The sequence below is a fragment of the Microtus pennsylvanicus genome, chromosome 10 (assembly GCF_037038515.1).
Source record: "Microtus pennsylvanicus isolate mMicPen1 chromosome 10, mMicPen1.hap1, whole genome shotgun sequence".
In the NCBI taxonomy this organism is placed as follows: Eukaryota; Metazoa; Chordata; class Mammalia; order Rodentia; family Cricetidae; genus Microtus; species Microtus pennsylvanicus.
In genome coordinates this window covers 35,561,062-35,584,719 of record NC_134588.1, presented here as the reverse complement: position 1 = coordinate 35,584,719, position 23,658 = coordinate 35,561,062, and the positions used below count along the sequence as shown (strand labels likewise).

The 23,658-nt window shown below is 33.1% G+C and overlaps 1 protein-coding gene across 3 annotated transcripts in view; it reads right to left on the bottom strand.

Moving 5' to 3' along the window:
• Kcnt2 (potassium sodium-activated channel subfamily T member 2) overlaps window positions 1-23,658 on the bottom strand; it is a 353,892-nt gene that overhangs the window by 6,650 nt on the left and 323,584 nt on the right. For 2 of the 3 annotated variants that reach the window (XM_075988159.1, XM_075988161.1), the window contains 5 exons: window positions 22,874-22,957; window positions 21,691-21,819; window positions 19,278-19,298; window positions 9,690-9,990; window positions 81-165 (listed from right to left, as the gene is read on the bottom strand). In XM_075988159.1, coding sequence (XP_075844274.1) covers window positions 81-165; window positions 9,690-9,990; window positions 19,278-19,298; window positions 21,691-21,819; window positions 22,874-22,957 — 620 coding nt within the window. The remainder of the gene's footprint in view (window positions 1-80; window positions 166-9,689; window positions 9,991-19,277; window positions 19,299-21,690; window positions 21,820-22,873; window positions 22,958-23,658) is intronic. The other variant, XM_075988160.1, reaches the window with a different exon arrangement.

Here is a 23,658-nt window from a genome sequence, read left to right as displayed (position 1 = left end):
AGGGACTATAATGGTAAAATAAAATAGAAGGTAGATTTGTAATTTATATATCCCTAATCCCTAATATGAGGTCAACTTACACAACATCATTGAGCTCAAGCCTGGTGTCTGGAGATGGATTAATCAGGATGTAGGATAGGGTGCTTTGATGATCATTCATTTCATCTACAAGATAAATAAGTATAATGTCTGTTAGGATTCACGCAAAATCACAGAAATCATTATATTTGTGTTTAAATCATGGAGTTGTCAATGAGAACTCACTGAAGTCGCGTTTGGTTCTGTTTTGTATTTAATGCATGGAAGTTTGGTTTTCATTTTTCTGTCATCTGAAATGTTGGCAAAGTACCTATTTTTTGTTCCAGTAGATGATAAAAATAAAGTACCTAATTCTGTTCAGTGTAACCATAGTTACGTTCTCTCCTAAATAAGTCATTACAATTAAATTTTTTTCTACTAAAAAAATAGTTATGAGATATTTACTTGATTCATTTCCCTTTATAATAATTAAAAATAATTAGAAGTAAACATTATTCCATAGAACATTGATATAAAAATCTCCTGAAAAAGAATCTAGTCATATGTATTTAAAAGGTATTAAAAACTGTAATACATATACATATATAACTGAAATATATATATATATTATATATATCTTTAATATGTATGCCTTCATGGCATGATTTGCTTTTTAAGAATACAAAGAATCCATTGGAAAAGAAATTAACCTTATATTTTAATGAGATTACAATGGTAAGTATTTTCTTTTCTTATTGGCCATATTGGGAATTGCTGGTACTGTGTGAGAGCACGGAAGTCAGTGTCCTCAGAGCACTGGGCTTTGTCCTGAGTCAGTTCTTAAAAGAACAAGTTATTTTAAAAGAGTAAGGCTTCAACCCCTGCAGCACACAAGTGGGCAATATAGCTTACTCTGTAAGGTTCTAGTTTATCTGCTCATCTATTCTGATGTGATATAGACAAGGGGACACCACGAAACACCAAAACTGAACATTTATTAGATTACCCACCTTCAATGACTTAAGTAAACATCAGTTTTTAAAAAGTACACAACTTCAAGTGCCAGATATAGCAATAAGAAGCTCACCAAAACAAAAGAGCATAAACATAATCATTTTTAAAATGTGAAAAACTTTGTAGATCTTGATGTTTAACATTCTAAGTGTATTATAAGATACAACAATAAAGCCAAGTGGATACATACTTTAATGATTACCTTTTCTTTTCCCAAGGAGAAAGTATATGTTGATATACTTAAAATCAGAACAAACAGTCTAAAGTATTAGTATCCATTTAGTTACTATACTTATAAATAAATATAGTTCTTGAAAACAAAACTGTATTATGAAGTTTGAGGAAAAGTCTAAAATTATTTCTTACCAAAGACAGTTCCTCGATATTTATATATTTCATTAAAGTTCATGTTAGGCCAGCATAGCTGAACCTAATAAACAATTTGCTGTACTAAAATGTTTTCTTACAAAATAATATTATTCATTATATTCATTTCAGTAGAAATAATGCTCTTTTAATGTCATAATATATTCTGCTTTAGTTCAATTGATATGCAAATCTTCTTTAAAGCCTATAAATCAAAGTTAGAATCCTACAAGACAGACAAATTACAGAATAGATGAGCCTACCACAAGTTTAGCAGCAAAAATATTTCAATTTCAAACTGATTAAATTGATATTCAAATAAAGTAATAAATTTTGTTGTTAATTGTTGAAATAGATCCAGAAATACAACTGTATCTTCCCCCTTTAGGATTAGGGTTGGCAAGAAAAACAAAGAATGCCCAAGGATATATAAACCACAGCTAGTATCTACAAACAAACAGTTTATAACAAATATAGCCTAAAGATGTCATGTGAAACACTAAAATAATTTCTGAAGCACTGGAAATTATCTGAAAGTCAAATGCAGCTGGGAATGCAGCATATTTATTTGCTAAACCTGGGATTCATATGTAAGGAGAGATGGCTAAATCAGCAGACTGGAGTTTGAAAACCAAATATAAAAATGATATTTACTTCAAAAATAGTTACCAATAGTTATAAATCACATTATCTTGACATGAGTTTATCAAGATCATATCTCTATGAAAAGTAAGTTTCATTTATGCATTCTTCTTGAAAAAAGTATTATCTGAATGTGAATTGTAACAAGTTCGTTTCAAAGGAACTCCAATTGATGGTATTCTCTGGACACTAAGTCAAAACGCTCTGAAAGGCAGTAGCTATACTAGAAAAATCTCCTTTTAATTTGGATGTGAGCAACTCAGTATCTAAAATAAACAAAAATGGTCCTGAACTGCAGTACAAAGAAGGCAACTCTACCAAAACACCTCTTGCTCAATGTAGATACCCAGCCACATTCTGTCATTAACAGAGCGTTCTTTAGTTACTTTTGAATAAAAGTCAAGTGGCAGTGATGGTCTCATTCGTCTGTCACAAATGAGTCAAGACAATTATGAGGTTTCCTAAGAGTAGATGCAATTATTTGGTCAATATTTTGATCTGAACACATTAATTGTGCAACTGGCTCTAAGACTGATAACAAACATGTCGATTTCACATGTTTTAAATCAAGGCATAGATGTGACCACAATCAGAACCAGCAATTCCAGTTGTTGTTTTTTTTTTTCCTCTACTCCTCAATGACTAGTCCTCGTGGAGTGGAATGCCGTCATTTTGATTTAGGTTAAAAGTAGTTGTTGAGTTCAAAGCCATTCTTTCAAGTCTGCGTTGCCCTGGAGCTCAGCTTGACCCACAGTTTGTCTGCCACGCTTTGTGAAAAGGCCTGCTGTTACCTTCTTCTCTTTGTGATTTTGCACTTGAGAATTAATAAGCAAGTTTTAAAGTCTATTTTAACTTGCTTCAAAGAGACATTCATCAATGTTTTATTGGCCATGCACTACTGTTTTGGTATCAAATAGTCATTTTCTGTGGTTATATTTTATTTCTCAATTCTATAAGGATGAATATAATAGGTTTGATAGATTATTAAGAGCCTGACATAATTATCATTAACCATGGCAGACATGAATACACATGGTTGTGCCCAAACCAGAATATAATACTTACTAATAATTGATTTGATTTGCATTATATTTGTTTGTATGACATCAGAAAATCAAGATTCTATTTCCTAGCATCAGAAACGTATTAAGAATCTTCTATTAATATACTGTGTCCAGACAGCTAAACTCTGGCCTTAGAAAACTAAAAAATGCCATATGCTTAAAATCGGTGCTCTTGAAATTGTTTCACACACAGTAGAAAAAGAAAGGCGATTCAACAAATGGTGCTGACAAAACTAGATATGCACCCTCGGAACAATAAATTTAGGTTCATGTCTTTCATCCTATATAAAGCTCAATTCAAAAGACAACAAATACTTTAATTTAAAACATGAAGTGTTGAAACTTCTGGAGGAAAGCACAGGGGATACATTTCAGGAGTGAAGTATGGAAAATGGCTTCCAAAGAGGGCTTCAGTGAGATAGGAAATCAGTGAACAGACTGCATTACACCCTTGGCACAGCCAAACGAATGAAGAGTAGGGCTACTCCATTCACAGCTGAGAGAAAATCTTTGCTATGTACGTCAGACAAGGGGTTATTAGCAAAAACTTAGGAAGAACTGCAAAGTAAAACTCTAGTTCCAAACAATTTGAATAAGGAGTTGAAAAGACAAAAATGCAAATGATAAATAATATTATTTAAATAAAAATTAAATCAATATAATTTTTTTTTAGTTTTTCAGACTATAATATAATTATACCATTTTCCCCTTCTCATACTGTCTCCAAACCCTCCAAATTACCACACCCTGTCTCTCTCTTTTAAATCATTGATTCATTTTCTTTGTCATTCTGTATTGGGTATGTGTGTACTCTTAAATACAACCTGTTCAGTCTGTTTTATGCAACTTGTTTGCATATAATTTCAGACCTGATCATTTGGCACTGGATAACCAATTGGAGTGCTCTTCTCTAGGGAAGACTATTTCTCCTTCTCTAATCATTCCTTAGTTGCTTGTAGTTATTTATATAAGGTTGATGCCCCATGAGCTTTCTCTCTTCTGTATTAATGTATCTCCTATTGTCATTCAAGCAAACATGTTTCTGAGACTTTATACCTGACATTTCCATTACACCCAATTTCACAGACACTTTCAGGAGTAGTGTTATAGATATATAAGATGCAAAATATTACAGAAAAGTACGATTGACCAACTTTTTAAAGTGATTAATATTCCTAGCAATCAAGAAACTGGGAATTAAGGGTGGGGGTGAGTTAATAAAATTTAAGAATATATGAAGAAGTCTAATGGACTGACACTATTTCATAAGCCAATTACAAAATTCTTTTTCTTTTCTTTTTTTTTTTTTTTTGAGACAAGGTTTCTGCGTATAGCTTTGGCTGTCATTGAACTCACAGAGATCCACCTGCCTCTGCCTGCATTTATGTCTGTGTGAGTTGATTGGATTCCCTGGAACTGGAGTTACAGACAGCTGTCAACTTCTATGTGAGTGCTACAAATTGAACCTGGGTCTTTTGGAAGAGCAGTCAGTGTTTTAGCCCTGAGCCTTCTCTTCATCCATTCAATTTTATTTCTTAACACCACATTAGTAAACAAAGCTGTTTCCAGAAGACATGAGTAATTAAATGAAAATCTCATAGACACGCATGTATTAACTTCCTATGTGCTATTGGTGAATGAGGTCCCAGAGTCACTCAAGACAATACAGGCACTGGAATTGCTCTTGGATGTCCATCATAATTAGATGATTGGTCTCTATTGCTGAGGACACCACACACCTTGGTTTCAGGACACAGAGAAATTGACCTTGAGTTAACCAGATCACTCTTCTTTTTCACTCACTGCACATTGCTAGAAGGTGCTAGGCAGACTGCTGAGGGAAAATACCTCACTGGTGTTATGCAGCATTGGATTGAAATCTGCGAGTTACAAAACTGACCTAGTAAGCGAAATGTTCCTACAGGTTCAATAATAGACAGACTCTTTATGAGGGTAATTAATTGCTCTCTTGATTAGATTTGTAACTTCAATTGGAGGGAATACATGCCTAGTACTCTAAGCAAACTCAAAACCCATGGCTAGGGAACTAATAGGCCTATTTATAGGTCTATTCTGGATCTATTAACATGTTTTTATAAATGGTCATGCTATTAATATGCCTTCTAAATATATTTTATTCATGGATTTACACTGCTCCAATCTTAATAAGAAACATCATAGTGGGAAATGGGTAATTTAGAGATTCATTATTGTTCAGGGTGATAAGAACAAGCAAATATGAGTGTTCAGTCATAAATGAGACTTCTAGATCAAACCTCACCCACCAGACTCCAGAAATATTTCTGTAGAGGTGGGCAAAAGGAAAGTAAGAGCCCCAGGATGGGGAGAAGTGCTCTGGAAGTCATTGCTTTTGCATACATGAATTCACAACACCTGAATTGCATATCTGCATCAGAGCTACACAAGATCAAGCCTGTTAAACATTATAGCATACAGTGGAGAATACCTCCCAAAACCTTACCCTAGCTGAGGAGCAAGGCAGCTAATGGCTGCTGGGAGAAGAAACCACTTCTTTAGCAGTGTGGCCACTGGTAGGTTTTCCATTTTCAATTGGATGAACACACATCCATGGGCAGCACTAATTGGACTTTTTGAGTTAAACAAACAACAAACACATAAGTTATAAAAGAATGTTATGTTTGGAGGGAGATATGAGATAGGGATTCTAGATGAATGAGAGTGTGGGGTGGTTTTTTGCACTGTTTAAACTTTCCATTTCATTCATTTCTGGCATTCTTTTAATTGTTTCCATCTTCTTCTTTGGGGTTTGGTGTGTTGTTCTTAATTTCTGGCTAGCTTTCTTGTCTGCGGGTTAGAGGGTAAAGACATTACGCGAGGAAGAAGACACAGACACGCGGTGGTCCCAAGGGGGTGCACTTTTAATGGGGGAGGGGTAACAGGCAGGTAAAAGGTGTGTGGACACAAGGGGGAGGCGGGGAAGAAGAGAGAAGAGAGCAAACTCATGGTGGCCTTCGCTTTTTAACGGGGAATGCAAAGGCTTCTGGGAAATGTGTCCTGCGCTTGCCTGGGCTGGCATTTGTAGTCCAGCGGAACACTGGGAGCTGTAGTTTTGCAAAGGAACAACATGGTGTATTTTTATTTTTCTAAACTCCAAAGGAGCACCCAGAACCAACTAGTTAATTTGTGTTCTCTCTACTTCCTTGATGGAAGAACTTAAAGGTATAAACTCCCCCCATACAACTATATTCATTGTGTTCTAGAAGTTTCATTTTATTGTATTTTCATTTTCATTCTACATATTTTTAAAATCTTTGTCTTAATTTTGCCTGTGATGCATTCATAATTTAATAGTAGACTATTTAATCTCTATGAGATCATGTATTCTCTGTATTTTATTTTCTACAATAATTTTCTGTTTATCTATTGTAGGCAGAATACAAGAAGTTACTTCAAATTTCTAATATTAGTTGAGGTTTGCTTTGTGTTTCATTATGTGGTCTATTTTACAGAAACTTCCTTTGGTCATTTTACTGTTTGCACCAGAGATGATTACAATGAGATTAGCAGGATTTTTCCCTTTGTGGGGGTACATATTGTCTTAGTTTTTTATACTGCTTTTATGCTTCTGCTGTGACATGTACATGTGGCATTAGGTCACTGGTTGTCTTTTGATGTGAGTTTTTACACAGACACATATCTACTCTTCATGTTGAATGGGATTTGGATCCCTATTTGCTTTTACCTCTCAATGGCTGGGTTAGAGTCAGCTAGGAGATACTAGAAGCATAACCATGTGACCACTCAGTGTTGATTACTAGTGTGGTACCTGACAAACTTAAGTTTATCTATGAAAAGGTAGAGCCTCTGGCATTAGCAGTGAGTGATCAGCAAAAGTGAGTAGAGATGTGTTATATTGCAGGGCTGGTGGCATTTGAATTCTGACCTGAAGGGCAAACGGGTGCTCAGTATCTGGTCTTGAGAAAATGGTGAATTGGACTTTGAAGGTCTGCATAGTTATGGTGTCTGACAGAAGGGGTGTGTAGGCACTCTAGGCAAATGATGAATTAGTAATATTTTGGGTTATTATGGTAACTGTGATGTGGTCTCTGTTTGGTGGTATTTATATCTACTATACCTAAGCAGCTGCCTCTACTATTAATGCTACTCCAATCTGGTTTAGAAATCATTTTATGGATACAGTCCTCTCAGTGGTACCGATGACAGACTACCAGACTTGCAGCATTGCATGTTTTTATACCAAGGAAATCATAACAAGGCAGATGTAAAAAGAGGGAGAAAATAAATGAACGGAATGCCTTCTGTTATATAAGAATTATCATGAGCATAAAATCAACTAATTTCCATAAAAATAGAATGAGAAAATCATAAGAAAAAATTTCTTACAAATCCCTGCTGCTTCTTTAGGTGATGCCCATACAGTCGGCTCATACATTTGCATATTTCTAACAAGAATGTGATATGCAACTCTGCTTATGGATTAACAGGAGATTAGAATGTTCTTGAGTCAGCTGAGATTAAGATGAAGAACTTTTTGTTTAATATTCTCATTAGAAGAAAGTAATTTAGCAATACATAAAAGGTAAAAATAGAAAATTAATTCACTAGAAATTGAATCAGCTTAGATGTCATCAAATTGGCAAGTAGCCATTAGTGAATTTCTGGAAGATCATTCTGAGCTTTAATTTTACGTTTTAGTGTTACATATTACATGCATTTCTATTAAAATTCCTGGACACAAATTAGTCTTCACCACAATTAAAAGAAATATAATTACAAGTGTAAGTTATAAAAGTAACTGACTGGAGCAAATTTAAATGCAAGTCTTTGAATATGACAGTCCACCTCGAAGAGGAAAATAATGAAATTTAAAGAAAAATCACTTTGAAGGAATTATGAGAAAATTGACACAATTTCATATGAAAATACTCAGTAAATATATTTTACTTTTTATGCTCAAGAAAGAAAAACAACTTCTTTTAAATTCTAACTCAGTAAATAAAATATCTTAAGAACATTATCTCAATATAAAACTTTATAATAAAGAGAAAATGTGGATTATATGTATGTGTGTGAGAGAGTTTGTCTGTGCATGTGTATGCACTAATGCATACATGTAAGTATAGATAAACAATGAAAACTTCTCATTTATCATTGGCCAGTTGACTATTTTTATAGTTTTATATTTTTTGAGAATTTTATGCTTGATGTTTGAATCTACATCATTTAGGTACTTTCATTTCCCAAATTCCTCAATTCCCTCTCCATTATGCATCATCTTTTAAAAAATTATTATTGTTATATGTATGCATATCTATGCATAAAATTATACACATATACATACACATATACATAATACAGAGTGTCCATTTTGTGTGGCTAATATGTGCATGTATCAAGGGACATACTTCATATTGAACAACCTAGTGGGAATTTATCTTAAAGGCAAATAATTCTGCCTCTCTCTGCAGTCCCTGGCCTCCAGTAGTTCTCCATGTAAGGGTGGAACTGTGTGAGGTTTCCTCTGCCTCCACAGCATGTATACTAGCTTTGTTATTATGTTGCCAACCACATTCATAAAATAAAACTGGGATAATAGTAATGATATTTCTCAAGTGATCAGTGTTTTACTTCATTAAGTTTTTTGTATATGGGATCATTTATTAACATATCAACGAGGAGTTATTTTAAAAGCTTGTACAATGTTCATTAAAACACTAATTCTATTACAAAAATAAATGTTTTAAGACCTCATCCCTAAGGAAAGAACAACTGAGAAAAATAGGGATCTGGAGAGCTGATCTTCACTGGGGAACAGCATACCAGCTGGCTGTACAGAGCCAAATTGTCAGCCCAGAAAACATACATGTAAGTGACTTAGTAGAAACTGAACTGGTTATATTTAGGAACACACACATATATGCATACAAGTATATGAATACAATAACAGTTCATGGAAGAAGAGGCCATGAATTTGAAGGAAAGCAAGAGGGGTATATGGGCTAATTTGAACAAGGACAGGAAAAGGATGAAGTCATAATTATATTAGAATATCAAAATAGAAAATAAATAAAGCTTTTGAAGTCTTTAGGTAAGAAACTAAACACAATTTTTAAGTTCATTGTTGTTCTCCAATGGCTGTTATAGTTAGTTACTTACAATACTTCAAATTAATTTTATCGAAAGTCCCAGAACTTAGATGGGTGTGATGTTTGTGTCTTTTGTGTGTTTGTTTGAGAGAAAAAAGAAAAATTACACCAAAATAAGCATTTATAAATCTCAGCCATGTGTAAGAAAATCGAAAAGTTTTCATAGCTCCAAGGTGGAAACTAAATCTACCTCAAAATTTCTGTTTACATTAAAAATGGGGTGTTCTTGCAATAGGTTCAAACATTTCCAAGTGATCTAAATAAATGCAAAACATTTAGCAATAATCTTGTTAGTTCCACAAAAGATGAGATTTTCATCAAAGTGCCATGTATAGGTATTTCCTAACAAAAATCTAGATCTTTCCTATATCAGAGCCGACTGTGTGACCAATAATAGTAAAAACTGAGACTCCATGTATAGTTTTAAGAAGCATACCATAGCCCACCGTAGAAAGGCCCAGGTGTTTCATCCTATTTTTCACAAGTTCAGCAAGCTCCTGTCTTTCGGACCTCCTGTAGAGGTTCAATCGCTGCTGGGTTATTTTTTCTGCAGTTTTCCCAGAATGCTTTGGTCCTTTTCTGCTCAGCCTCCTAGCCCACTGCATGCTCTTCCTCCGCAGCAATGGATGGTCTGACTGGTCGCTGGAGGTTGAGTTGCGGTGCATGCTGCGGTGGTGCCCTGGCTCTTTGGCATCTTTGGTGTCTTCCCACTCTTCCACACTGATGGATATCTGAGACTTTAAGAGAAACGCATATCGTTAATTAGATCTTGAGGAAAAGTCTTTGCTAGAATTGAAATCAGTCGCCTTTATGATCTTGGTGTAATTGTATACACATGAGCTTTTCCACAGGATAAAGAAAATCAACACATTCCATTCTAATCATATTTTACTAATTAACTTGTAGAAACATTTCTGGAGCTTATTGTGAATAAATTAAAACATCTATATCTTCTTAGTATTATTATTTTAGGAAAAGACAATGTCATGTGTGCTCATGTGTAACTTATTTTTCTCCTATAACCGATTACTAGCACACAGATACTTGCAACAAACAAAGAGCTATGTATTTTATAAATTCATTTAAGTACAGTCCAGGCAATAGGCAGGCTACATTTGCCACAAATGTTTTAGATGGAAAAAAACTGATATAAAATCTGTTTGGGAAAAATCTCATTTATTTTATATTAATGATCCTTCTGTATATGACCATGAGATGAAACCAAACAGCTTTTTTAATTCATGCATCCATTATCCACCACATAAAACACTTTTGTGATTAAACTTTCTTCCAGGATATCTACATTAAGTCCACTTTTTCTCGAATGCCTTCAGGGATAACAGCATATAGGAAAATCATTCTGTCCTCCATAGAAAAACGAACCCTGGGGAACCACAGCACATCTGTCCTAACCCGTTCCTTTTCTGTGGATTCTGCTGTGTACTGTAAAAGCCTCTCTTTGTTTCAGTGTTATCACTTTTCATACAAGGCAGTCACATGAAATGGAACCCTAGCCAATGAGACTTTTACTGTATGGAAACATGCACATGTCAGGAAAGAACTTCTGGACCCAGGAATCTGTCATGGAGCTCCCCTCCAGGTCTGAAAACTTGCTGGAGCTGCAGCTTTCACAGTTACACACATGTCTTTCAAAGTAATAGAAATTAAGTTACCAGTTTAAGTCAGGAAGTAGACCTAATACATCCTCCAAATATGAATATAAATTATGAGGCTCAGTGCATGCCCACAACTGTAGCATCAAGCTAGGAAATAATTATACATGTAAGGCCAGCCAAAATATCAACAATTCATCAGATTCCTATTACAAAACAATGCTGTATTTGTGTAACGTAAAATAGTACATTTAAACTTCATATGTTTTTGTGAAAAGTTTATTAAAGAAATGTAAAAACTGGATTTTATGTCTCTGAATTTAAGCTAGAAACATTAAAGGTTTTAAATCATGAATACTTTTATAAATCTTAGCTTATTTGTTTTCACTGAGTTAATATTACAACTTAAGTCCCATTAAATGCAAGTAGTTTACAAATTATTAGGCAATATCGATCATTAGTAAGGACTATCTACAATTATTCAGTAGTATTTGTAATATGTCCTACAAGAATAAATGCTTGAAATTCTTCTGTGTAAAACTTTCCAGAGAAACTCGTCCTGGTGCATGAGTTCATATAAGATCACTTACTGTTTGCGCCTTGGAATCACACACTGATAAATATTAAGGGACAGAGGAAGAATTTGATGTTATTACAAGCAGAATTAAAACATTATTTGTCTTTGTGACTGTTTCTTCTTAGTCCAGTGGCTCAAATACTGTGAAATACATACATCTAAAATTTGAATCAAAATGTACGTATATGTTATCAAAGCAATATTTAAAAGGCCACCTTTTAGCATTGTTCTAAATCCCCTATAAAGGGGACATCATAATTTCACATATACAATCATTTACAATTGCAAGTCATCTTTCTTGTAAGTCTACACAATGAGCAAACATCTCTTTATAGATGTTGCTTTAACTAGAAGAAAAAGGAATGAGAACAATTCTGGTTTTTTGTTTTGTTTTTTAGAAAAATCAAGTCAAATCTTAGACATTTGGATTTCTTTCTCCTTTGAATACCATGTATGAAAACCATAGTTAGCTTTTATAGTGAGATGAGTAAATTAGAGAGCTGTTTCAGGTGCAATATGAAAACCAAACATTTTAAATAAAATGGCAATATTCATCCTCTACCCCTCACAACCTTTTGAAAATTTATCTAACACATTGCCATACAGAGAAAACATTCTCATCCCTAACTTTGAACTAAAGTGATGACAGTAATAATTCATAAGAAATAAAGTTTACACACAGTGTAAATAGCATTGCTGATATGCTCTTGTTATTGAATCTCATGTCTATTGTGTGAAAAGATATCTATTTGTGAATTAATTTCCTACTGTCTCTTCCCTTGATGTTTCTCACTCTATTCTGTGCTGGACTAAGCATCCCTAGGCAGGAGACACTGCAGCACAGGAAATGAAACACTGTTTTCACTTTAGGGACTTTTCCTGAACTTCTGGTTTGAGGATTAGAATAATAGACGATTAAAGGCAGGCATTCTGGGATCACACCAGACTTGGTTATATTTCCACAGGCTATTTAACATCTACCTTTCTTGGTTATAAAATCTAAACTCTCTGATTATTTAAATTTTCCTTTCTGAAAAAAGTAATTGTATTATTGCATTGGTTTTGTCTATCAGTCTTCTTATTAAATCAAAGAGTCAAGGCATGGGGTTTAACTCAGCCAGAGTTCATTATATACGTAGTAATGTGGCTTGTGACCTTGCCGGAAAGAAAAGTACAAATGGAAAATGGATATTAAACAGTGAGTAACAACCTTGCTATTTGGTTAAATGTAATGAATTGGAAGACCAGAAAAATACATATATATATATATATATATATATATATATATATATATATATATATATATATATATTTTCTATAATGTTCTTCTCAATTACTCTGTAAGAGTACTCTGTATTTTTATCTTTTTATCAGCACAATCTCCAATGCTTGATAATAAGAAATAGAGGGCTACACACAAAATTTTGAGATGGGTGTTGGGGTTGCCAACTCAAAATGTCATGCCTGTACATCAGGTGCTCTTTTTTTTAAAAAGTATATCTCTACCCCATCACAAATATACATTCTGCGAAATGGTTTACAAAAATTTTATACGTGTGTTATAATAAGTTTTTGCATATTTAAATTGTTATTTTTAAATGGCACATTATTTTCTAAAATTCACAAAACTTGCCATAATTTAGAAAAGCACTAAATGTATGTCTTTACAAAAATAATAAAATGTGTATTTAAAATAATAAATAATTTATACCTAAAATATCATGCTCACCAAAGAAAAAATCCTCCAAAATGAAATTGTAATTCTAAACATATGTTTGCATAAAGCAGAAGGGTACCAGAACTGATAAAAGAAGCAGTACTACAGCTAAAATCACACATTGATTTTTTTCCCATTTCCCTCCACCCACCCCCTTCCCTTCCCTCTCCAGTTCAAAGAGCAATCAGGGTTCCCTGCCTTGTGGGAAGTCCAAGATCCTCCCCCCTCCATCAAGGTCTAGGAAGGTGAGCATCCATACAGACTAGGTCCCACAAAGCCAGTACGTGCAGTAACCGGACTCTCACACATTGAGTTTTACAGTGACTTTGGGCAACCAGTAAACCACGTTTTCCAGGACACAGATCAATGAGACAAAATATAAACAAAAATTCTGGGGCCAACTGACATTATAAACCTAAAGTATCTAATAGATATTTCAAGAAATTTTCACCCAAACACAAAAATAATATATCTTCTCAAAAGTTCATGAAAGTTTCTCTGAAATCAACCAAATATGTGGAAACAAAGCAAGTCTCAATACATAAAAAAATAAATAAATAAAAGGAAAATGCAAGCAAACAAAACAAAATAGGAAAACCCACTGCAACCTATCTGACCATCATGAACTAAAGCCTGATACCAACATCAATGAAAAACTTACAAACTCGTGGAAACTGAAAAATTCACTAGAAAATGAAACTGACTCAAGACAAATTCAGAAAGAAATTAAAGTACTTCTAGAATTGAATAAAAATGAAAATAAGCATACCCAAACTTATAAAAAACAATGAAAGAGGTTCAAAGAGGCAAATTAATATAGCATTAAGTCCCTACATCAAAAACTGTAGAGATGTCACAATAATAACTTAACAACAACCCTAAAATCTGTGGAAGAAAAGAGGAAATCATATCCAAAAACAGAAAGTATCCAAAAAAATACAATTTTTGCAATTTAAAAATAGAAACAATAACAGAGAACCAATACAAAAATACATGAAACAAAAAAAATGGTACTTACAGAAAATCAATAAACTGACAAATGATTGGACAAATTAAGTAAAAGATAGAGAGAAAATACTAAAATTATCAAAATTAGAGACAAAAGTAGGATATAACCAAAACTGAGGAAATTAAAAGAATTATATAGACATACTTTAAAAACCTATACTCCACTAAACTGGAAAATATTTTAAAAATTGAAATTTTCTTAAAATATACTACCACCAACCAAGACCAGTAAAGCAATTTAAATAGATTTATAAGACCCATTGACATAGATGCTATGACTAGATGCCTCCAAACCAAAAAAATTCCAGGGCTAATGGCCGTGGCACAGAATTCTACCAGAGTTTCAAATAAAAAATTAAGGACAATAATCTTCAAATTATTCCATAAAATAGAAACAGAAGGAAAATTGTCCAATTCTTTATTTGAGTCGCACTTATTCTGATAACAAATCCACATAAAGACCCAGCAAACAAAGGATTACAGCAAAGTTTCCCTTATGAATATATATGCAAAATACTCTATGAAAGACTTGTGAACCAAATATAAGAATACATGAAAAGAATAATCCATCTTGTCAAGTAGGTTCTCTCCCAACATTGCACAAATGGCTCACCCTACACAAACTGATAAATTAAATTTATGATATCTACAAATTGAAATACAAAAAGTGCATGATCATCTAATTAAACACACACACACACATGCACACACAGAAATACCTTTAACAAAATACAAAACCCCTTAATGATACAGGTTTTGGAGAAAAAGGGGATACAAGGGACATATATCAGCATAATAAAGGAAATTTACAGAAAGTCCATAGCCAACATCAACTCAAATGGAGAGAAATTCAAAGCATTTCTATTCCAATTCACTCTCTCCCTACCACTTACTAGAGTATTTGAAGTCCAGAGTAACTGGATGATATCAATCCAGGGGATAAAAATAGAAAAAAGAGAACTGTAAGTATCTTTATTTCCAGATAATGTAATTGTATAACTATACCCTAAAATATCCATCAGTAACCTCTTACAGCTGATAAACACTTTCAAAAAAGTAACAGGAAACAAAATTAGTACACAAAAATTAGTAGGCTTTCTCTATACAAATGACAAACTGATCGAGAAAAAAATTAGGGGAAAAAGAGCTTTGAAAAAAACCTCAAAAATTTCTTGGGGTGATCCTAACCAAGCAAGTGAAAGACTTGTATAATAAAAATTTTAAGACATTGAAGAATATATCAGAAGATGGAAAGGTCTCCTATGATCATGGATAGGTAAGATTAATATAGTAAAACTTGCAAATGTCCTAAAAGCAATTATCAGAATAAAGGGAAATCTCATTAAAATTCCATCACAATTCTTTACAGTTCTTGAAAAGCCTATAGTCAGCCTACTATGGAAACACAGAAATATCTTAAATAGTTTAAGATTTCCTGACTAGTGAAAGAATTGCTGGAGTTATCACCATTCTTGGCCGCAAATTATACTGCACAGCTATAGTAGGAAAAGTATATATATAGTCACTAATATGTGAATGTTAGGTGTTAAGTCTTCAATAAGCAGGCTACAATCCACACAACCACAGTAGTTAGATGTATAGTAAGTTACTGTGTGTGTGTGTGTGTGTGTGTGTGTGTGTGTGTGTTAGATCTCCCTAGGAAGAGCAAATAGAATAAATGGTTACACATGGATGGAAGCGGGTGGTAAAGTGTGAAGTTAGTGGATCAAATGGGAAGGAGAATAGAAGACAGATATGAAAGAGAGAATGTGGGGAGGGACATGTAAAACTAAGGGCTAGTTTGGGGGGCATGGAAACCGAATACAGTAGATGCTCCCTAAAATATATACAAAAAGGAAGTGATCTAACTGGATTCACCAAACAACTAGGAAGAGAGAGTCACACTGGTCATATCTTATCACAAAATGAGTCACCTAGATTCTGGCATGGGTTACATCTAACTATATTGTTGGTCAAAGGATACTCATGGAAAACCCCAAACAACCCATCTGGGGCAGTGATCATGGCTCTCAGAGGTGGTGAACATATCTCTGCCAGGTTGGACAGGGCATAGTCAACAAGCAAAGCTGCAGCCTTAGTCATATTCTTGCCTTCATAGGAAAAAAAGAAAACCTCTCCTGGTCAGAAAATGATTATAGATACACAATAATAAAACAAATTAAGACAAAAAAAGACCTCTGAATGGGTCACTGTGTTGGATAAATGCATATGGCCTTATGATATCTCCTTATTTAGGAGAGAGAAAGAAGGAAGAGCATGAAGTAGGAAATATAGGTTAAAGGACTAAATAAAATAAAATAAACATTAAAAAGTAATAGAGAAATATAAGCCACATAAATATTGAATATGCCCCAAGAGTCTAGATTATGTGTATTATTTTTCTTCCTGTGGATTTTTGACTGTTAATGAGTTAACAGCTAAAAACCATTTGATTCTGAGGCTGTTAAGCTAAACCAACATATATATTTTAAAGGTATCTTAATTTCAAAATCTGAATCTAAAGACATGTTATTTTAGAAAAGAGGTTCTGTTTTTTTTTTTTCCACAGAAGACAAGAACCTGTAGATTCCTTCAAGGTTAATGTGATTTGATGGAACAAGATCCTATGAAAGGTCTTTGTGAACCCTAAAAATACTTGCCCAACAAACAGCAAGAAGCAGTTTAAAGAAAACTACACCAGAATTCCCAAAAGGATTGTTTAGAAATATTTGTTTTCAAATTAAAAGAGGTTAGAGATAAATGCTTGATGGTCACAGTCAATCTCTTTCTTTAAAAGGGGTGAATATGATATGGAAATGCCTATTTTACACTGTAATGAACTTTGGTTTATTGATACAAATTTAAGGTCAATTTTGTAATATACATACTTCTTTTGTTTAAGGTATTATTTTTATACATCTCATTTAAAATGTAATATATAATTTAAAATTACAGATTAATAGATAATCATTTATAATAGTCAAACTTGTAGTCAATTAAGTTTTCTAGATATAAAAATATATATTTCAGTTAGATAATCTCCAACACTTAAAGACCTATAGAATTTAAAATGTTTTAAGAACTTGGGCTTTTCTCAACAGTAAGATATACTTGCTTCTGGCAGCACCAGTTACTGTAGAAATGTTGATGGGAATTGAACAGACTTTTAATTTGCTTTTAGTTTGACAAGGCTATCCTTTTGGGCAAAAAACTGCTCTTGCCTGGACTGCTTGATGGTATGTTGTATGACTGGACAAGCAGGACCCACAGAAAAATTAATGATGAATTTTCAAAAGACAGGATGATCCCTCAGAGTTTCTGCTTCATAGAAGAAACTGCCAGATATTTTTTTTAAGGACACAGAAGAAAGCATCTGACAAACTTTGCCATTATAAGACAGAATAGATCTGTTTCACTGAAAAGTCTGTCAGACATTATGTTCCCACAGTTGAAGATGAATGGCCCAAAGTTACAAAAGAACTTCAGGTGATTGTCCAGGAAGATAGATGTCTGTCATTTCTGTAACTTTGGAAGTTGCTTATATATGTACTTCCTGCTTACTTAAGTAGTATCATAGCTTTCTGGGGTCTTTGATAGGGTTAAAGACTAGATAGTTATAATTATGGCTTTTCTTATTTACGATAAAATAAAAATTATATACCAAACTTGAGGCTCACAAAGATAGGATAGATGATAGAGTATTTTTCTTAATTTTCCAAATGTAAATAGACTAAATATTATAACTATAATTCTTGCTTAATAACTGTTTGTATATGTAAATTTTACTATGTTAAATGTAAAACTTTCCTTTATAATTAGACAGAAAAAGGGAGACTACTAGGGTAGTCCTTCTGTATATATTTTGTTTTTATTAGTTGATAAATAAAGTTGCTTTGGCCAATGGCTTAGCAGAGTAAAACCAGGCAGAAAATTCAAACAGAGATACATATAGAGAATAGGTGGAGTCAAGCAGATGTCAGCCAGTCACCAAGGAAACAAGACATATAGAAGATGAGGCAATGCCATGGCCACATGGCAACACAAAGAGTAATATAAATGGACTAATTTAAGAGGTAAGGACTAGTTAGGAATATGCCTGAGCAATTGGACAGTCTTTTACTTAGTATAGTTTCTATGTGATTATATGGGTCTGGGTAGCCAGGAATGAAAGCCATCTACACTTACAAAAATCTGAAAAGAAAACAAAAAAGAAAGAAAAAAGAAAGAAAGAAAGAAATGTGGGAATTGTAAAGTGTTAGTTCAAGGAACAGTCATCTATAACCTCCGGGTGTGTTACATAAGCCATTGTGAATGAAGTTAATATTAATATATTAAATACTTGAAATGCCATAAAAGGGATTTGGGAGGAACGTTCTTAGTTCATTATTACAAATCTCATCAAGTGAAGCAGCTCCTGAAATCTATCTGTTTAGACTGGCTTATAGGTCTCCAATCACAGACACCCTGAAGACAAGATCAGATTCTCTGGACACTCCTTTAAATTCTGCTTAATCTGTAGACTTTGAAAAGTCAAAATACAACTACATTTCAGGATGCTTAAAAACTAACATTTTGAAAAGTCTTCCATTATAAATTTTAATAAACAAAATAATAAACTGTGAGTACAACTTGGAATTTCATTCTTATAATAAAAATCTAGAAAAAAGTACTTAGTTTATTAATATGCCTTTTTATTCTTAGTGTCTTTCCAAAGCTTCAACTAGTATCTTAAGTTATGCTTTTTTGCTCTGAACTTTTTAATAGATGCAAACCAATTACACACCATAATCCTGTCAGGGCAGACTAGGAACTTAAAAAACCATAAAAAAATGTTTTTGACTGCTGGTTGCTATGGTCATTAGTTTCTCAATGTTTGTTATAGTATTATGCAACTGATAAATTTAAATTCTGAAAGGGCCCAAAGTGAATTAATAAATGCAGTCCAAAGACAAATGCAATACTATTTAACAATCTTTTGTGGATAATAAAATACACTAATTTGAAAAGAAAGTATGGATGAACCTTTCGGTATGATATATTTTTTACACGCACTTCTAAATTTAGTTTTCTATTCTACACTGAGGAATGCAACAAACAGATGATACTTACTTGCGATGCTATTTCTCGAGACTGACACAAAGGAGGGAAAAAGAAATACACAAAATGCAGTTTAGACAATGACTGAACTGTACATACAAGGAACAGCAACAAGGACAAAATACAACATGTAGCCATATTGCACTCACAATGCACTAATGTGCTTATTTTTGTAAAACTTTTGATCTAAGTCAGGTAAACAATGTTTTTTCTGTGTCCTTATCCTTGGATTGTTTTAATAAAGCAGACTGTTTCTGCTTTATTAAAATTGGCTAAGTATAATAGATACTAAAATAAATGGTAGAAAATAAATGAACCACTCTGTGGAAAAGAGAATATTGTTAATAACCATTTGCATTAACACTTATTATTAGTAATAATACATACAAAAGCAGCCTGAACTAACATTCAGGAACATTATAATTAACTACAATCTGTGTAGCTACACAAAACAGGGACTGCTATTTATTCTGTTAATATAATATATTTTTATTGTTGATAAAGATGTTATTTTAATAATTTACAAATGTCTTACTTGATAATTGATTGTATATGCATTTATGAGTAACTTATTCTCAGGAAGTTTCCTGAAGATTTTCTGCTCTCATAAAGGTAAAGACTACATCAACAGTCTAAAGAAATATGCTTTGTAATCACTACGAACAATTTAGAAATATTTGTATTACACTGAATTTTTATGTTCCACTTTTAAAGAATATGTGAAATTGAAAGCCACAGGAAAAATGAATGGGTGTTTGGAGACAGCAGTGCTAGATTGTGAATAGGTCATGAAAGCTCTAGTGATCCCAGAATACCTTGCTCCTTCTGTCCTGAGAAAGACACATTGTTCAAATTCCCAAGAATTCCAAAGTAGACTCTCCCCAGACAACAAACTTACTAGTATGGTGATTTTAGGCTAGACAGTCTTTAAAAATGTCAGAATAAAGTTTTTATTAAAAAGATCTTTTTCATTGTTTATATTTTGTAGATGAATGTGTTTCTATGTGAGATTATATGCACAGGAGTACATGACGTCTTCTGGAAGAGCAGTATGTACTTTTTACCACAGAGCAATCTTTCCATCTTTCCAATCACTAAAGTTTCCATTTTTATAAACTGTTGAAAGTATGGTATGTTACTATGAAAATCATAGAAAACTAAGGAAATGTTAAATTACATATAACAAGAGTTTTTTTTTTTATTTACAGTATAGTTAAATAATATTTGTATCTATTCCAAAATCTGTAGTCATATTTGCTGGACCACTACATGTCTTGAATGTCTCTCCAGTCAACTATTGTGTGGAAAGTTCCTTCTTTGAAAGTGCTCTTTATGAAGTGCAACTCAGAGTCTATGATCAAAGAAAAACTTAAATATGGCTGTAAAGGTGGCAATGAATACATATTAAACAATAGAGCAACTAACAACATCTCACAAAAAACATTCAGATGGCCATAGTACACATCTATGTAAATATATAATCAGAACTAGACAAAAAACATCTTATTTTAAATGTATTTAACTTCCTGTAAAATGTGTGAATATTTTATTTGATCATATTTTCAATGATTACTTTGACTGATAAAATGAAGATCATTGATGTGAACCCTATGTGATTTTTTTAAGAGGAAAAGATTCAGCTAGCCAAAATGTGTTTGTAATTTATTATTACTTTGGAATTCGAAAAGACACACTTCAAGAATATGAACCAAATTTTATGTTAAGAAATATTCTATATATATACATATATATATGAGATATAGGATAGTATATCTATCAAAAATTTATGTCATAAAATAATCTAATTTAAAGAGTTGGATTTTCCTAAGATTATAAAACTCACCCAAAACCAAAAGATGAGATAAATTCAAAATATATTCTCTGTTGCAGGTGGTCATCAAAATCATTCCATTTTAGCAGGTTCTAGTTCCTGATAAAAATTATTCTCTTTCCTTAAGAAATCAGGTTCTGTTTCTAGACTTTTCTATGGATATACATTATTTTCAGTGTAGAAACGGAGAAACATGAATTTTGATCCTTAATGACTTTCTTTGCTTTGCTTCCATCCAAATGTTAACACATGCAATCAGAAAATATATTAGAAAAAATAGGTGATTTGGAGACTTTTTTATCTCAGAATCTTAGGGTGACATATTTGTTGTGATTCTTTAAAATGTTCTACCAGTGGTTAATCTTGCATCTAGAAAAGGAGGCTGGAACCCAATATCGTCAAATGTTGGAAAAACCTCTACCCAGCAATACTTTGTGAAATAGCTGAGATTCAGCTATTGAAAATTTACACTGTGATTTTTATAAAGGACTCCTTTTCACTTCTTCTTGCATTTTGGTGAAATCAGTTATTATCCTTATGAAGAATTATATTCATCAGAGTAAACACAACAAAAGGGCTTTTATAGTTCCAAACCTCAGATGTCGTGAGTTTCTGAGATTCCGTCCTGTAGATCCCAATGGGAACATCTCCAGTAGAAGAACACAACTTCTGATAGAGTCTGGCATATGTTCTGATCCACAAGTCATCTTCAGTGATTTTCATCTACAATGCATATGTATGATTCACACAATCAATTTTTAAGAATAAAAAACCCAGTGGTCATTTTTCTCTTCTGAAAAGCCACATCCATATATATTTTGAAGTTTCCAAGCAGTATTTCATAATAGCTTGTTCATTCATTAGGATTATTTATTTTGCTACATCTCAGCTTATCTTGGGAGTTCATCCAAAGTCAAGAAATGTTAAATATTCAGTGTGGGGCAATATGAAATTATATTGGTGCAATAAAAGTGGCAACACAACATGGGTAGTGACCTGAGAGATGGGGTAAACAGTGTGGAGATGTTCAAGATGATGTTATGACAAAATTGACACCAACAGAGTTTTCTAAAGCTAAAAATATAAGGTACGGAACTCTGGTAATAAAAGTCCTATTCCACATGCACCAGAGTTACTAAATGTACACAAGCAAACCTATGGTAGATGGAACAAAGGGCTACAAACAGGAAACCAGGTTTCTCATCTCCCCTAGTTGCTTGGGCATTTGAACCATTAGCAATTCACGACACTATAAAATAGAAAGTTTTAACTAGATATAATGCCACAAGCCTGTTCTCCCTGGTATTAAAAGGGCTGGAGTAGAGCATTCTTTGATTCCAGGAGTATGAAAGACAGTCTGAGCAACACAGCAAGGTCACTTCTCAGAAAGAGATATATCAACAGATAGGGAGGGAGAGGGAGCAATGGAACAATGGAGTTAATGCCAGAAGCATCCTGCTTAAGGACAAAGTAGCAAACAAGTGTTGGATAGGTCATTGTCAAACTGTCAACACCATCAGTGAGAACTTCTACTCAATTTTATATAAAATGTTTTTATTTTTTGCAATGATATTAATTGAAATTCCCAGCCCATGAAAACAGCATATAATGGATTTAAAGTTTAAAGAGTTTTCTTCAATTAGAAAGCATCAGATATAACACTTTGGACACATGAGGTAATAAATGTGATTATAGACGAGTCTCCAAAGGCACATGGTAGGTGAACCTCCAAACTCTCTATCAGAATTCTCTACTCTTCCAGACATAGTTAACTTACAGAACAAAGAAACCCCGATCCTGGTATGGTGTCCAGTCCCAGCAGAAGTCTGGTGATAGAAATCATATAATCTTTCACAAATGACTGCAATATAAGCAGAATATGTATAGATTATGTATGTAAGGTATAGAGAATAATGAGGAAGGTGAACACATGAATGTTTTTTGAAAAATTTACTTCAATCACTTCTGCAAAGCCTCAATAAAAAAGATAAAAATACATTTCAACTTCTTAAATAGCTAAATTAATAGTTAAGCTGATCCTAAAGAAATATACGAAATATTTGTTATTTACAGATAATATGTATGCTGACATTGGCTCATAAGACATTATGCTAATATTTTATATGATTTAAAAATAAAACAAAAGTCTCTAAACTGAAATAAAATGGTGAAATTAATAACTATTTAAATAAATATTTAAAATATTTCAACCAGTCTTTTCTCTAAGATTAAGCTGCCCAATGATAAGACAAAATCTATTTACAGATGTCCCTTTATTATTTCTTATTACATATATTCTTTTCCAAGCTACTCATGTTAAAATAGAATCTCTTTTAAAAAGAATCATATTTTCTTAAAATAACAGTGCCTATCACTTAATAATAAGAAAATAAAATATGGTATTAGCAAGTGCATACATATAACATCATCAAAAGCCATCCATAGGAGTGGGATGTAGCTGTCCAACACACAGAAGGCTCTAGAGTCTAATGCCAGCATCCAAGAAGAAAATCCTTCCCAACAGTTCAGAATTCATTATAACCAACAAAAATTCTAGGACAA